Source organism: Fulmarus glacialis, unplaced genomic scaffold (assembly GCF_000690835.1).
Source record: "Fulmarus glacialis isolate BGI_N327 unplaced genomic scaffold, ASM69083v1 scaffold13068, whole genome shotgun sequence".
In the NCBI taxonomy this organism is placed as follows: domain Eukaryota; kingdom Metazoa; phylum Chordata; class Aves; order Procellariiformes; family Procellariidae; genus Fulmarus; species Fulmarus glacialis.
This window is the reverse complement of record NW_009227641.1, coordinates 1-15,519: the sequence shown is the minus strand read 5'-3', so window position 1 is coordinate 15,519 and position 15,519 is coordinate 1. Positions and strand designations below refer to the sequence as shown.

Sequence of the window (15,519 nt, the reverse complement as noted above, 5' to 3'; positions counted from 1 at the left end):
CAGGATATGCTGAAATAGGTGTTGAGTCTTGGGAACTGTACATGTAGTGGAAGTGAGCAGGAAGTGAGTAGCAAAACACAATGTGGGTTTCACTGGTTCTACCGATTTTGAGGGCTTTGGGGAAGTCTTATTCACAACTGGAGGCAAGGATATCTGCCCGTGCATCACCTGCAGTTTCTGGGACTGCAGTGGCATCTGGTAGCTATTCCAGTGGGGATTTCGCTGCTGCTGTAGTACGTGTTGGTAGAACCTCTTGCATTCAGTAAGAATGATGTAGAATGATACTTGCTTTTGAAATGGAGCCAACTGCTTGGGAAGAAGAACAGAAAACACATGTGCTAAGTTTACAGCAAAAGCAGCTTAGTCACAGAACATGTATGGGGTTTACAAATACTATAATGATTGTTTGCAAATACTATAATGATTGTTTCCAGCACTCATTGTATCACTGTTGTGATCTATTGCCATCTACTATAAGAAAGTCTTAATGAGGAAATGGCATATAAGAAAAAAAGGGGGAGGAATCATTGAGGAAGGCAGAAAGTGAACTGCAAGAATCCAGTGTTTTCAGTTGTCTGATTTATTCCATATCAGGAAATCTCATCCCTGTCTTTATGATAGTGATTCTGCATGACTCTGTGTCCTAGGTAGTATGTATAGAGTAACAGTCCTTTATTGCAGTCTGGGAAAAAGGGAATGTGTGTAATATTTTAAAACGGCTGATACTGGTTCCTGGTTGCAGGCTTCATTGACCCAAGGCATCCCTTCATAACCACACTATTGCCTCCTGGAGACTTCTGCAGAACAGAAGGGAACAGTCAGGAAGCAAAGATGATCTCCTTCAAGCAACTGCCTCTTGAAGCAAAGGCTGCAGTGGCTGCAGGAGTGGTTTTCTTCTCCATGATGCTATCGCGGAGTTATCTGGCAGAACAACTTGAGCTCAGGACACGGCGTTGGCTTCTAAGGCTGCAGATGGCACTATTTGCTAATGCACTCATGTTGATAGGATCTCTTCATGTTTGGAGAAGCACAGTCACCACGTTCTCCAGGTCTTCAGCTGCCAGCTCCTTATGTTTCATGCCATGGAAAGTAGCTGTGTTCATGTTTCTAGCTTTGGCTCATTCAAGCTTCTTTACATTGCTATTTCTTGTTGCAGAAGAGCCCTATTTTTTTTCTTTAGCTGCCTACACTTGCCTGGGGGCCTATATCATTCTTATCTTTTTCCTTTTCACTCTAGGCTCTGTAGAGCAGGCTTACAAGTTCTTGGCTGGGAGAGGCGCTAAGGCAGATACTGGCAACAAGAACAGCAGAACAGCGATGAAACCAGTTTTGGCAGTCATGCTGACTGTTGTGCTGACCGTTGTTGGGCTGTTAAATGCTTCCCGGCCTCCCACTGTGAATTCAGTGGAGGTTCCAGTTCACAAGCTGCCCTTAACAATGAATAATCTGAAAGTGGTGTTGCTTTCAGATATCCATCTGGGGCCTACAGTTGGGAAGACCAAGCTTGCCATGATTGTGAGAATGGTCAAGGCTTTGAAACCAGATATCACTGTGATTGTTGGGGATCTGACTGACTCTGAGGCAGAGATCATACGACCTGCTGTTGAGCCTCTTGGAGAACTTAACTCCCCTTTGGGGACTTACTTTGTCACAGGAAACCATGAGTACTACACATCAGATGTTAGCAACTGGTTTGAGCTGTTAAAATCATTTAACATTCGTCCACTCCATAATGAGAATGTGAAGATTGTTTCGCCGAAGAGCACTGATGACTGGTTCTGCCTGGCTGGTGTTGATGATATTGAAGCAGATGTATTGCGCTACTCAGGGCATGGCATGGATTTAAAAAAAGCTCTCAGAGATTGTAGCAGTGAGCATGCAATAGTGCTGTTAGCTCATCAGCCGATTGCTGCAAAGTGGGCCCTTCAGCAGAGACCAGACATAAATTTAATTCTTTCTGGACATACTCACGGAGGGCAGATGTTCCCACTAAATGCTGGGGCTTATTTTCTGAATCCCTTCTTTGTTGGCTTGTACAAAGTTGGGCAGAACACCTTTGTCTACGTCAGCCCAGGGACGATGTACTTTGGAATACCCATGAGGCTGGGCAGCAGAGCTGAAATAACAGAGATAATTCTACGTTCTCCTTGAGGAGTTTTCCATTTGACAGACTGCTACCATCTTTTTTTGTCAGTATATTGGCTCTTCTGCTCTGAAAGCAAAACCTTTTTCAGGGAAGCCAGAGAAGATGTGTTAGGGTGGACTTCAGCAGGTTCTGTTAAGTTTGAGCAGAAAATGTTAACTGTATCTTGGGCCTATGAAACAAATCAGGGGCATGTTAAAACACTGAAGAAATTAATTCTTTGAGTTCATTATTATTGAAGTTCTGCATTTAAAGATAACACTGATGTCATGGAGGTAATGTGTGTCCTGTGCATGTTTAGTAGTATCTGTGTCCTGCGGTTACTTCATGTTCCACTGTTTATTATCTATCAGGCAGCTGCCTTATCAAATCTCAGACAGGTGAAGTTCTGATCTCTTGCAATGAAATCACTCATGCATGTTTTGTGGAAGGGACTATAGAGTGTCCATTGAGTATGTAAACTCTAGAAGCCTTATGCTACAAATGTTACGGGAAGGGAATAGTTTTGGTTTTTTTGTTGAGGCTGGGTATCTTTATCCTGCTATCTGTTTGCAGCATGCACTAGGGCTTGCAGTCTGAGCTGCTTACCAGTACAGTAAGGTGCCAGGCGTCAGTTCCTGAAATTCAGTTTTTTCCAGTTAGAAAGCTGGGAAGACTGATATCAAAGGGTGAAAGTAGCTGTCTTTCTGCAGGCATTTTCCTCATAGTAACTGGGCATCTAGTAATTACTTACTGAAAATACCTCTAATAAAAGCAAATGAGAAAGAAAACTTGTAATTAACACAACTTCTGTTGCTGTCTGAGCTTATAGTACCTGCTGATGTAAAGTACAAAATCCAAAGCTGAAAAACTCAATCTCTTTTCTCTTCATTCTGTATTTTTTTGTTTAAGCTTAATTTCTCTTCTGTGATTTTTCTCTTACAAGATTAAGGAGATGCTATTTGAAAACAATGCAGATCGGTTAATGCTTGAATTTTGTTTAAGGTTTTAATATTTCAAGTAAATGGTGTCCTTTTTAAGAAGACTAAGCGCTGCAGCAGGTGACTTTCCTTCATAGCATTTGCACATCAACGTCCTGGTTGTCTGATAGGCACATAGCAGGGTAACTGCTACAGGATAATGAGGGATGGAGAATTTCTCTGTGTCGTTCCTGGAAGGGCTTAACACAAATTAATATCATTCTGGGAAATCTGAGAGATTAGAAAATACTAATAAAAACATTCTTGCTTCCATATCTTTGTGTTCATCTAAGAAAGCCAGGATGTAAATTAATGTGCGTATATTGTCCAGGCTGATGAAAGAGTTTACTTCTGTACATCTTCCTCTTTCCTCCCCTTCCACCTCAGTGTTGCTGTATGAAACGCCACAAACGATACAAGTCTGGGAATCCTGCCTCTGACTCTGAGGTCTCCAGCTGTAGCCACAGGGTCTCCCTTGCTCTGCCTTTCTGCCCACCAGTACCTGGGTTCCTCTCAGGCAGACCTGGGTAGCACAGGGCAAAAGAGATCAATGCTTACACAGGAGGCTGAAGATGGCAAGACCAGAATTGCGGTGTTCAGTCTTTTCCTGCCTTCCTATGTGATCCTGAACGAGACACACTTCTGTTTTATCCTTCAGCTCCTCTCCTCGTTTTGCAGGAGGTGTGTGGGGGTGTATTTGAAGAGTACCATAGGCTTTGAAAAGTTGAGTTTTTCTGTAAGTGAAATTTTGAAGTTTCACTTCATCTGCTCCCTTCAGCCTCCCCCCAGGCAGTTTCTAACTGCTAGGCTGTTTTTGTATCCTGTTCCTCTGTACAAACATATCGCATTTTTACTCACAGGAATGTTGAGAAATGCTGTAAATGTGTCATGTGTGCTGGAAGGTTGATTGAAGAGCTGGAGAAGTCAGTCCTCTTCTAGTTTGAAAATTGAACCAGCTGACCAGCCAGGCTCTCTACTTGCTGGACTAGATAATTTCCCAATATCTATAATTTTTTATGCTTGTGCAATAATATCTGCTTAAGTATCCTAAAGTTTCCACGTGTATTTAACACTGCCCACTGCCCACATGGGGTCCTTCTGAGGTTCTTGCCCGTCGGTGGCATAGTGTGAAATGGTCTTATGTAGAGAGAATCTGGATAGCCTTGATACCCTCTGTTCACTTATCAACATGCCTTCAGTTAAAAGCTGTGTTCTGGGTTTAGTAGTGCAGGGTATTCCCTCTAGGCCAGTGGTCCAGGAGGATAGCTTTTCATTTGTTACGCTGAGGGTTATTACTGTGTTAAGACGACTAATTATTAAGCAAGTTTCCTTCGGGAGGCTTTTGTGGGACTGGTTTTAGATGGTGTTAGTTTCCCAGTGAGTTGCTAGTATTATTTTTTTCTTTTTTTTGCCCCTACCCTTTTTATTTCTCTCCTCATTCTGTCCAAATGTGTGCCAAAACCTAGCTGAAGTGGCCCTTCCATCCCAGGGGTGCGTAGATGACTTCTTCATTAATTTGTACGTGCCCCTCTTTGAAGATCTTTGTGTATCCTTTTAGGAACAGATACTGTCCTTTTAGGAGTGGTCATATTATCATTTCAGAAATTTATTGAGTTCTCCCAATGTAATTTAGTTCCTGTTGTCTTTTTTTCTTGAACTCCCTCCCTCTGAAAGCGTGTTTGCTTGATGATTAGTTATCACTTAAAATGTTTTCTTTCTATGCCAAAACACTTCAAAGCCTTTTCCTAGTTTGCTTTTTTTTTCCCCAAGTGTGAATGGAAAGTATCCTAGATCAACTTTCTTTTTGATAGTGAGAGGAGTTAACTTTTTCTAAAATCATTCTAAGACAGCAATCCCTAATTGTCCTTCAAGGCTTTTTCTATACTTTTTCCAATTTGACTTGAATGTGCATGATTTAGTCCTGTGTTCAGTATTCCAGGTGAAAAAAATTGCTGTGCTGCTTATTTTATAATTTTTTTTGGTTTTTTTTTGGTTTTTTTGTAAATTTTCTTTTTTGGTGTGTGTAGAATGTATTTGATCTGGAGAACTTAACTAAATGAATATATATTTCTTCCTATAAAAGGCCAGTTCACTGGGGGGTGGGGGGCTGGGATGCAGTTAATAATTGTCAGAATAATACCAGAATAGAATAGTATCATCACTTTGTCAAAGTTATATTTATTACATTATATAATCAGTATAGAGTGGATTTGAAAATATGTAAATTGTGGTATAACAAATGCTTTAAATGTTGGGATTTAATAAAACTATTTGCTTATCAAGATGCCTCTAATGACCTTTTATTTTGTACCAATATTTATTGTAGCAATATATGCTGAATAGTTTTAGCATACTAATTCTATTTACCAACAGAAAGCTACTGACAATAAATCTGACTAGTTTTGGAAAATCTTACACCCACACTACTAAGTGAGACATTGTGGAAAGTGGGAAAGGTAAGGCCACTATTAAATTTGCCTAATGCCTGCTGGGGGGAAGAAGAGCAGGCTGAAGAGATGAGGATGTTATGCAGAGAAAAGAACCACTGCAAGGGCAGAGAGAGAATACTAAGAGGTTTTTTGGGAAGGAGCAGAACAAAATGGGTGGTTCTCAATTTTGATACTTAAGCTTTGGGGTAGAGAAAGGGATGTTCTATGTTTGAATGGTCTACATAAAAGGTGCTAGAAATCTTCACAGGTGGAGGGGTTCATTGAGGTTTTGTATCCACATTTGTTTGCTTTCCAAATAAGAAAAAAAAACGTTTTGTAAATTTGGAGAATGAGAGATTCTAGCCACTCTTAAATAGTTTTGTGTGCTGAAGCTACGAGTTTTTTTCCTATGTTTGAGAGACTTAGGCATTATAAAATGTTGAAAGAACATTAAGGTTGCAAAAATACCTTCTTGCTTGATTTAAGAAAGGACAAATTCTTTAGTTCTTCCATTTTCCCTGCAAGTATGTTCTCAGCATGTAAGATGCAATATTATACCATTGCCTCTACAGGTCTGAATTTTCAGCTGGGCATTAATATGGTGTGGTATGAATGAACTCGCATCCTAAACTGTGTGCAGCTAGTTGTATGTCTGTTGAATCTGCTGACTGAACTAGCAGACCCACTACCCCATCTTCTAGGGAGATGCAGGGAATTCTTTCTGGCTGTATATTCACAATCGTGAGTATACAATATTGACAGAGCCAGACATAAATTCATGAGGAGAACTGTTTTGTTTTCATTGCAAGCTCTGGTCTGCAAGCAATGGGTAGAGTCATGCACTGACAATAAAAGAATGTTGAATAATTGATCATGAAGGGAAGTCTGTTTACAATGGACAATGAATGAGGTGAATCCGAGTAAGTACTTTGGAAGCTTCCTCCCTCTCCTCGCCCCCACAATAATACTGTAGCAGGAAGTTTATGTGTAAGGAAGGTGATTTACAGTTATGGTGACAGCTTTAAAAGCGTGGCCTTTAAATGGTAACCGGTTCAATGATGATCACTTTCGTAATTAGTATCTTCTTTTCATTGTTTTATTGTTTTAAGAAATTCTTGCTTCTCTGCCAGAGGTGGTGCTGAGGGTGGAGCTATGTGAACAGTTGATTCAATGTTCAGCATCTCTCAACAGTTATCTGTGTCGTGGTTTAACCTGGCAGGCAGCCAAATACCACACAGCCGCTCACTCACTCCCCGCCCCCCCCAGTGGGACGGGGAGAGAATCGGGAGGGTAAGAGTGAGAAAAACTCGTGAGTTGAGATAAAGACAGTTTAATAAAACAGAAAAGGGAGAATAATGATAATGATAAAATATACAAAATAAGTGATGCACAATGCAATTGCTCACCACCCGCGCTGACCGATAACCAGGTAGCGATCGGTACTTCCTGGATCACGCCTACCATTCATATACTGAGCATGACGTCACATGGTATGGAATACCCCATTGGCCAGCTGAGCTGGCTGTCCTGATGATGTTCCCTCCCATCTTGTGTACCTAGCTCAGTCAGTAGGCATGGGAGCTGTCCTTGGACTAGCAGGATACTTAGCAACAACTGAAAACATCAGTGTGTTATCAACATTCTCCTCATACTAAATCCAAAACACAGCACTAGCAAGAAATTTAACCCTATCCCAGCCGAAACCAGGACAATCTGCCATAAATGGAGCAAGTGTCTTTTCCATAGGCCTCTTGACGTAGTTAGTCTAAGCAAGGGGTTTAAAATCCTCTTTCAGAGGGAAACGACAGCAATTTATTTTGACTCTCCTTCTTTATTTCCAGGGATAACGACCTTTTTGTGTGCTTTTTTCCCCTACTGCTTCTCTCTCTTTTTTTTTTTTTTTTTTTTTTAATACTGCAGAATTGTGTTACTGCACCTGGGTTCTGAGTTTCATTTAGTCACGATCATTTTGAAGCACTCGGTTCTGCATTAATGCTGCAACTTGTCACAGTGCCCTAGAGTAAAAAACATCCAAAGAATGTGAAACATCTGCTTGGTGTTCCTTAGGGCAAATGGTTTCCTTAGGAGATGGATACACACAGTACAATTCCATCCTAGTGCAGCATGCCCAGGAATCAAGATGCAGGTTATAAATTAAAGATCAGCAAAATGTGACTTAGATTTGAACTGAAAGGAAAGTAAGCAGATGGGAGATACCAGTGCATCCTCTGCAGCGGTAATTTACTTGAGGTTTAACAGCCTGGAGTTACCACAACAACATAATTTCCCAGGGACGATCACAACCTTTGAGTTACTTTTTTTCCAGAGCAGTTGGTTTGTATTTCTCAGCTCTGTAAGGGCCTGATTTTGTGGACACCTGGCACATCCATACCTTTGTTTAGTCAAGATTTATTTCAACTTTCATGGAACTCTTTGTTAAGTAATGTTAAGAATGGGTCTGTGTTTGTGGGATCAGGGCTTAAATAGCTTCCCCTATTCAATACTTCGCAGTCCGTTACAGTTCTTGTTTCCCTGCCAGCTTAGGGCTGTATCTTCTCACATCTGTTTCTACATGTCCACCACACAGACAATTTCACTTGTTCACTGTTGGCAGAATGTTTTTGATTGCTATGTGCATTTAAGACATTTTCCACAACTTTATTTTAGGCTTTCTGTGAAGAAATGCCTTTATCACAGTTGCAACACGATGTAGTCTTCCTCCTCCTTGGAGTTCATAGTCTTCAAATGTTTGTAGAGTGTTATCTCACTCAGTTGCTCCGTTTAATGGCAGTCTAGGGATAGGCATGTTTACTCAGTAATTTCGTCCTCCAGTTTTCAGGAGAGTGTGTTTTTTCTTTGTGTTCTTGTTCTTTTGGCCTGTGACACATTGCACTGGCTCCTTTTTGCTGTCTTGTTGCACTAAGAGTATGGTCTTGGTTGGCAGTTGTGTCCAGTTTTTGGCCAGGAGTCTCAGTACTTGCAGCTTCATGGTTATACTTTGCCTGCTGTATTTCATTTTTTCCATTCCTTTCTCTTTACTCTACCTGTAGTTGTACACACTATTGTAACAAAATTGTTCAGCAGTTAACAGAAAGAAGTGGTTTCATGGGAAGGTTCTTCAAAACTGTGTGGTCTGTTGGTCCCTACTTAACCTTCGGGCAGATTTCCTTAGATGGTGGATGGCTTTTGTGTAGTGGGGGTGGCCTGGGGTTGTATGGGGTTATACATCTTCTAATTTCATTGCCTTTCTAATTTCATTGCTTTTGTCTGATGTAATCAATTTCCTAATTTCTAAGCCCCATTCTCAATATGGGACAGGCCAAGGCCCATCTTTTCAAGAACAAGGCCAGTGTCCTTCAATAGCTTTTAATTTACGCTATGGAAAGGTGTGTTTCATTTGGACTAGTATAATGTCCAATTAATCATGAGGTTTGTTTGGTTGACTTCTGACTTATTTTCTGATAGGTATGGAGAACTAACTGATTACATTTGCTGACTTGTGATTTTACTTCGTAAATCCCTACTGATCTTTCATTGAAGGATTTTTTTTTTTAATGTGCTCAGTAATGAATCTGATAAAATGCAAAGGCAAAGTCATAGAACATGAAGACAAACAACTAAATATTCAGTGGTGTGTGGAGGACAAAAGTAGTACTGGTGAAAGGGATACCAAAGATACATGGGAGATGTAAATTGGGAGATGTTAAGGTTTGTTTAAAAAATATTTTTTAAAAAATTAAAAGTTAAAGGTTCTTAAAGACATAGAGCCAGGCACTTAAAAAAAGGTCTTCTGTTTTTCCTTGTTTTTAACAAGCAAAAGAAATATTGCTGTTGGTCATAGTTGTTTAAATCTTACTAAGATCATATGCTCACTTGAAGAGTAATCCCATGCTATTTAAGTTAAGGTATTTTTCTTATGGCTAGGAAGTGCAGATTCTTATTCTTAATTTACCTGCTTCTTTTTTAAGTTAACTGGTTTGGGTGTGCTTAATTGGAAAAATATTGGAAGTAGGACTTTCTCCAAAAATTACTAATTTTTAGTGACTTACATAAATGTATGCCAGACTGATCTATCAAACAGTTTTATACTTACTAGAAACTAAGCTTTCAAACGTGTATGTATCGGTGCCCTGGAGCATTTAGAATGTGGTATTTGTTCCTTAACAGCTCTCAGCTGGCTTTTGCCTCTAGACTTCAGCGTGACATTAAGTTGGAATTAGGGTTGTGTTTTCCAACAGTTTAGTAAGTTTGAGCATTGGCTGTGAAGTGTTGGCACTCACCAAATCTCCCCTAATTAATTTCTCATCATTTGCACTGATGTAAGCAGCTGCAAAATGTATCACTGTAGAAAGATGATACTGCATACTTGTTAAAAGTGGAGAATGCATGCGGCATATTTTGGTGTAGTAGTGAATCCTGTCTGCTGAGTGGTTGGCAGATGTATTGGAGTCCTTTGGTGTGTTAGGCTCAGGTGGGCTATATGTAGCTATATAGTGGAGAGCGATTCACCATCAGTTATTTTAACACCATTGTACCTTCTATTGTGGACAACCCACAAATGTTGTATAGACTGTTCTCTGTGTCTTTCAAGGCAGAAAAAGATTATATTGTGGGTTTTTTTGTTTGTTGTGTTTTGGTTTTTTTCTTTTTTTTTTTTTTTCATACGCAGAGTATACCCCAGAGGAGTTTTGGGATTGATTATGACTGTGACTGCTTTGTCAAGGATGGGAGACCTTTCCGTTACATCTCAGGTAGCATTCACTACTCACGGGTGCCCCAGTATTACTGGAAAGACCGCTTGTTGAAGATGAAGATGGCAGGACTTGATGCCATTCAAACGTAAGTAGCTGTTGACTTTCAAAGTGGTTTGTGGTCCTGGGAGATGTATGAGAAGTAGTTAAGTGGAATGATACCATTGCTTTATTAATTTTCATGTAATAAGTGAGAAAGCTCTGGAGAAATGGAGGGTGGTACAAGATGACCTCTAACAGCATAGACTGGGGCAGTTGGGCAGGTTATAGCTAACAGTCCACCTCCCTGCCGATAGGCAACACCTCTTGCTTCGCAACCCAGGGTGCAAATGTGACCTGAAACAAATTGTTGCACTGTGAATTTTGGCAACTATGCAACAGTTCTGTGTGCTCCCCCTCTGCCAAGGGCATCATCGTCTCTGGTCAAAAGGCAGACGAGGTGAGAGGGGACAATACAGCCTAGGTTGTATCGCCCTGAAGCCTTGAAAATATTGGCAAAGCTGCAGTAATATTGAAAGCTATTTCACCAGGAGTGTTTAAATTTAGAAAAATGGTTGGGAAGTAGGTGTACTTTTTTAAAAAAAAGACAGTTTAAACAGCTTTCAGTTGTGTGTACCAAACCTTTAGTCCATCTTTCTTGTCTTTCCTACCTGGTTGTGTACTTATTACAAAAGGTGAGGCACAGATTAAAAAAAATGCAGCTTACTCTTATTTTTGCCAAAGCTTCGTTGACAAGGGAAGAGGAGTGGTAGAAAAGTGTAAGGCACAGTCTTTTCAAGCAATGGTTGTAATTCCCAAACATGTTTGGTTTTCTTTCCTAAATCATTACAAGGCTTAGAGCTTCTCTTTGAAACAGCCTGCTTGCGTGCTATGGACTGCTGGACAGCATTGGTTCTGGCAGTGCAGAGCCTGTAGGCCAGGGCACTTTGCTCAGCAGGAGGGTTGCACCATCTCTCCCTTGAAATCTGTATTTTGTTTCACCTGCAAATTGCAGGGTTGCCTTGTACACTTGGGGATGTGATTAGTAAGGGTTAGTATGTGAAGAACAGACGGCAGGGAAAGAAAAGAAGTTGCTTTTTTTTCCTTTCTAATTTAGGGTTCTCTATTTTTTGGTAGGTCTTAAAAATCTTCTCTGTGTTGTGATGATGTAGTGACTTTTTGTTTGGTGGGTGTTTTTTTGAGTTTTCTAATAAAGCAGGCAAGTTCTATCTTCCCTTGCATAAGAACAATGGGATTAAGTAACACACTTGTTCAGGACAGAGTTGCTGGAATTGCCCGTGTAATTATTTTTTTGCTGCAATAAAAGTAATCTCAAATGGACCTGAAAATTATGCCTTTTGATGTCTGGCTTGAAGATCAGCCTGGGTCCTGACAGTGGCTCTGTGACTCCTATGATCTGTAGTGTCTCATACTTCCCTTATGTCTCTGATTTATTTTCCTCCTTCTCCCAACACCCACATTATCTTTGGTGCCCTGTGTTCATTTCCAGCTTTTTCAAGCAGTCCCTTCCTTTTTTTCTTTGAAACTGCCTATTCATGTGTCTGCTGTATCTCTGGTCTTTTGAGATAGGAATCTTTTCCATTCCCCCCATCACTGTTGTTTAATGGCAAAATTGCTGCAGGGCTGTTGTGGGTTGTTTTTTTTTTCCTCCAGTTGCTTTCTTCTTCTTCCTTTGTAATCTCTTGCTAACAAGGTGGTTTTTTTCCTTCTTTATTTTCTTTTTTTTTTTCACTTGTTGAGATCTCTTGCTCTGTGCTTTACTGTTTTGCATTAGTGTCCTTCTGCTGTGCAAGAAGGAGTGGGGATTGTCTTGTGTGACTGGTCTCTGTTGGTCTTGGGAGAGCTGAGTTGTTTCTGTTTAGGCACAGAAGGTACGGTACAGCTAGCAAGTGTTGCCCTGTGGTTATGTGACCTATGGCCTTAGGTGTTGTTGCTGGATCACTGATGACAGATAACAGGTTTTTTACAACCTCCTTTTCTTTTTGTAGAGCAGACTGGGGTTCTTGAACTTTCTCCCTCATCATTGCTTACCTTTCGATTTTTTTCTTCCATGGTGAAAGATCACTCCTAAATGTGCATCTTATAAGCAGAAAGTACCCCTGTGCCTTGCATTTACTACAAGAATCAAATCCATGCATCTTTCCATTTGACAATGATCTCTCTCTCTGTCTGTCTCGATTGTAAAAAAAAAAAAAAAAAAAAAAACAACCAACCAACAAACCAAAAAAACCTCCAAAAAACAAACCACCACAACAACAAACAAAAAACCAAAAAACCCAAACCACCCACCAAAACCCTTTTGTTTTTCTTTGAAGTTTGCAGATTATTAGGCCTTACTGCTCTTGATTATTTGAGATAAAGCAATACATCTTCATGTTACCCCAAACAACTCTGCTGTGATTTTGTGTGGTTTTGGTAAAAGTGGAAATTGGTCTAGAGGATTATTTAGTTGTGTTTTTGTTTTCTCCTCTTCTGCCTACTCTTTCCTATTAGCAAGGATCTGAGATACCAGTTGCGTGAAGTCATTCTGGAATGGGCAGCAGCACTGCTAGACCTTCTGGCAGAATGTGGTAGTTGGACTCCCAACCTTGGGGCCACCTCTGAAGACTGGGACTTTGCTACCTGGGGTTTTTCCCATGAGACAGGGAAGGGTCTTGCTATAATTTGAAATATGGGAGCTTTCCTTGTTCTTATCAAAGTGCTCCCAGAGAGGCTTACCACTTCAAGGAAAACAGGATCCTTTTATTACAGGATTGTCCTCATAAATACCTTGTGGTCAAAGCAAGCCAGACCTGCTCTCCCTCCTGTTCTCTGCAGCCTCATTTCCAAAAGACTCGCTATGCCTTGATGCATCGTTCAGCTAATGATTGAGTCAGCTGCCCATCTGGGACTCTTGAATGGGTAAAGTCAGTATATGTATATAACCATCTGCACCTGGAAACATTTTAAGCAGTAACAGAATATGAGAAAACAGGTAACAGGAAGCTTGATCTTACATTAAAGCTTAAAATATTAAGGCCTAAACCTTCCAAATAGCAGGTTGAAATTTGGTGATGTGGTTGGTGTGACATCCCAGAAGATGATGGAGGCGTACCTAGGAGCTCCACTCCCGACCTCAGCAGGTAGCATGCAGAGGCATCTGGTCACACAAGGGTAACTGTCCTTATTCTTAGTTCCTGAACTGTGTCTGCCAACTAGAAATGAATGCTATCAAAGACATTTGGAAAGGACTGAAAGTTAGTGGTTTGTGTTGGGTTTTTTTGGCATGGAGGAGATAAACAATTAACCACTAGGTGGGGCTAAATATTTACAGGATTTACAGATCAGTGGAGAAGCTTCTTGGAAGGATTGGCAGTTACCTTACAGGATCATAGAAAGTTAAAGAATGTTGAGCATTTTATTTTTTTCCTGTATTTGTTGACTAACGAGCAGAAAACTGTAAATCTGTAGAAATTCCCTCTAAGAAAGAGCTGCTGTTTAGAATATCTATTAATTAAAAAATAAGCACAATTTACTTTTTCTAAAGTCACAAATGTGTAATTTAACTAGCATGTATAAAATGCTGCTCTTTTATTTATGAAATTAGTACAAGCTATTTCATTTTACACTATTAAAAAAAAAAACAAAACTGGTTTTATAAAGAGAATTATCCTGTACATTAAGGTAGTTAAAGTGGGGTTTTTTTGCCTGTTGACATCTCTCTGAAATAGGAGAGAAAAACCATGACTTTTAAAGAAAAGGAAGGTTATAGGATAAAGCTTAGAAATTGTATGTAAATGGAGGGTAAATGCTGTTACTCAAATACAGAAGAAATACCGTGTTTCAATTTTGAAAAATGAATGTGGCATTCCTTTGTAAATTTGTTATTCTGTAGCTAAAGCAGTACAGCATTAACAACTGACTATAAATTTGTACAATGGTATATAGGAATTATGCTTGTTAATAATAACAATTTCAAAGTAAAATGATTTAATTTGAGGACATTGCTAGCTGTAGAAAATATACTGGGGGATTAAAGTGTATTGTTAACAATTTTTAGAGCAGTGTTTACAATACATTTATATCATGATTCATTCTGTAAGAAAGCATTTCACATAAATTTTTTTTCTTCACTTTCTTCTTTTCTTCTCCGCTAAAATCTGCTTTTTTCCCTGGCTTTGTGGGGAAGCATGGGACATAGAAAAATTCTTCCAGAAACAGTTTTAATTTATCTTCTTCCATCTTGAGTGTAAGGGAGCTGGAGAAACCCTTTTGTCCTCACCTCAGACACTATTAAGCATATTTAGACTTTCAGACTTGTTTCTAGAACAAGTTCATAAAATTCTGCAGTAAGTATATTTTTGTAACTAACAGGTTACAAGGTGTAGTTAAATTACAGCTAAAATGCTTTTCTCGTATTAACCTGTAATTTACTTACCAGTTATAAATAACTTGTTCGGTAGCCTAAAGAGAAAGGGGTATAAGCAGTTGCTGTCTTTCTGTAGTAGTATTTTAGGCAGTGAGAAATTGTTATGAAGTTAATATCTAGTCATCTTTATTTAGCTTAAACAGGTGCAGCTCTCTGCTAGAAGCATTTTTCAGTGAATGAGTTGCTACATCAACAAGCCTGTTTATTCCTCCCAGAAAGAGCTTTGTCTCTTACCGCAGGGTCGTGCTGGTGGTTCATAGTCAGATGGCACTTTTCAGTGGTACCTGCAGACCCTTTTCCTATTAATACCACTTCCATATGTCTTCTTTCTCACTTTGTGGTTTTTTGCCTTTTCCTACGCAAAAGAGAATTAAAAAATGGTAACTCTTAATTCCTTGTTTATATCCAGCCATATTGCTTATTAGTTAAGAGCATTTAGAATCCTGATCATGTTCATGGACGAATTTGCAACTGCTCCCAATTTGCAAAACATGCCGTGCATTACATCACCCAGATGTCAATAAAAGCTTTGGATATAGTTAGACCTACCGCAGAGACTTGCGATACTCCTCAATAGGTCCCATTGCTTTCCCAGGAAATCATGGGTTGTCCTTTTGTGGTTAATTTTTATTCTATTTTGATGTTATACCAACTAGCCTCTTTTTTTTTTTTTCTTGTTTGCTTATAGGGATGTTGTACAACAAAGTACCAAAAGCCTTGCTAAGTCAAGAGACATCACCTTTTTTGCTTTTCTCTAATCCTTTAGGCAAGTTTTCCTGTGAACAGAGTTATCTGTCCTTGACAAATCCATAGTCACATATATACATAT

The 15,519-nt window shown here is 39.6% G+C and overlaps 1 protein-coding gene across 1 annotated transcript; it reads left to right on the top strand.

Annotated features, from left to right (window-relative positions):
- Window positions 1-744: 744 nt before the first annotated feature.
- On the top strand, window positions 745-2,151 carry TMPPE (transmembrane protein with metallophosphoesterase domain). The gene has a single exon (XM_009583219.1). The coding sequence runs from the start codon at window positions 832-834 to the stop codon at window positions 2,149-2,151; it is 1,320 nt and encodes a 439-aa protein (XP_009581514.1). The 5' UTR covers window positions 745-831.
- The last annotated feature ends 13,368 nt before the right edge of the window (window positions 2,152-15,519 follow it).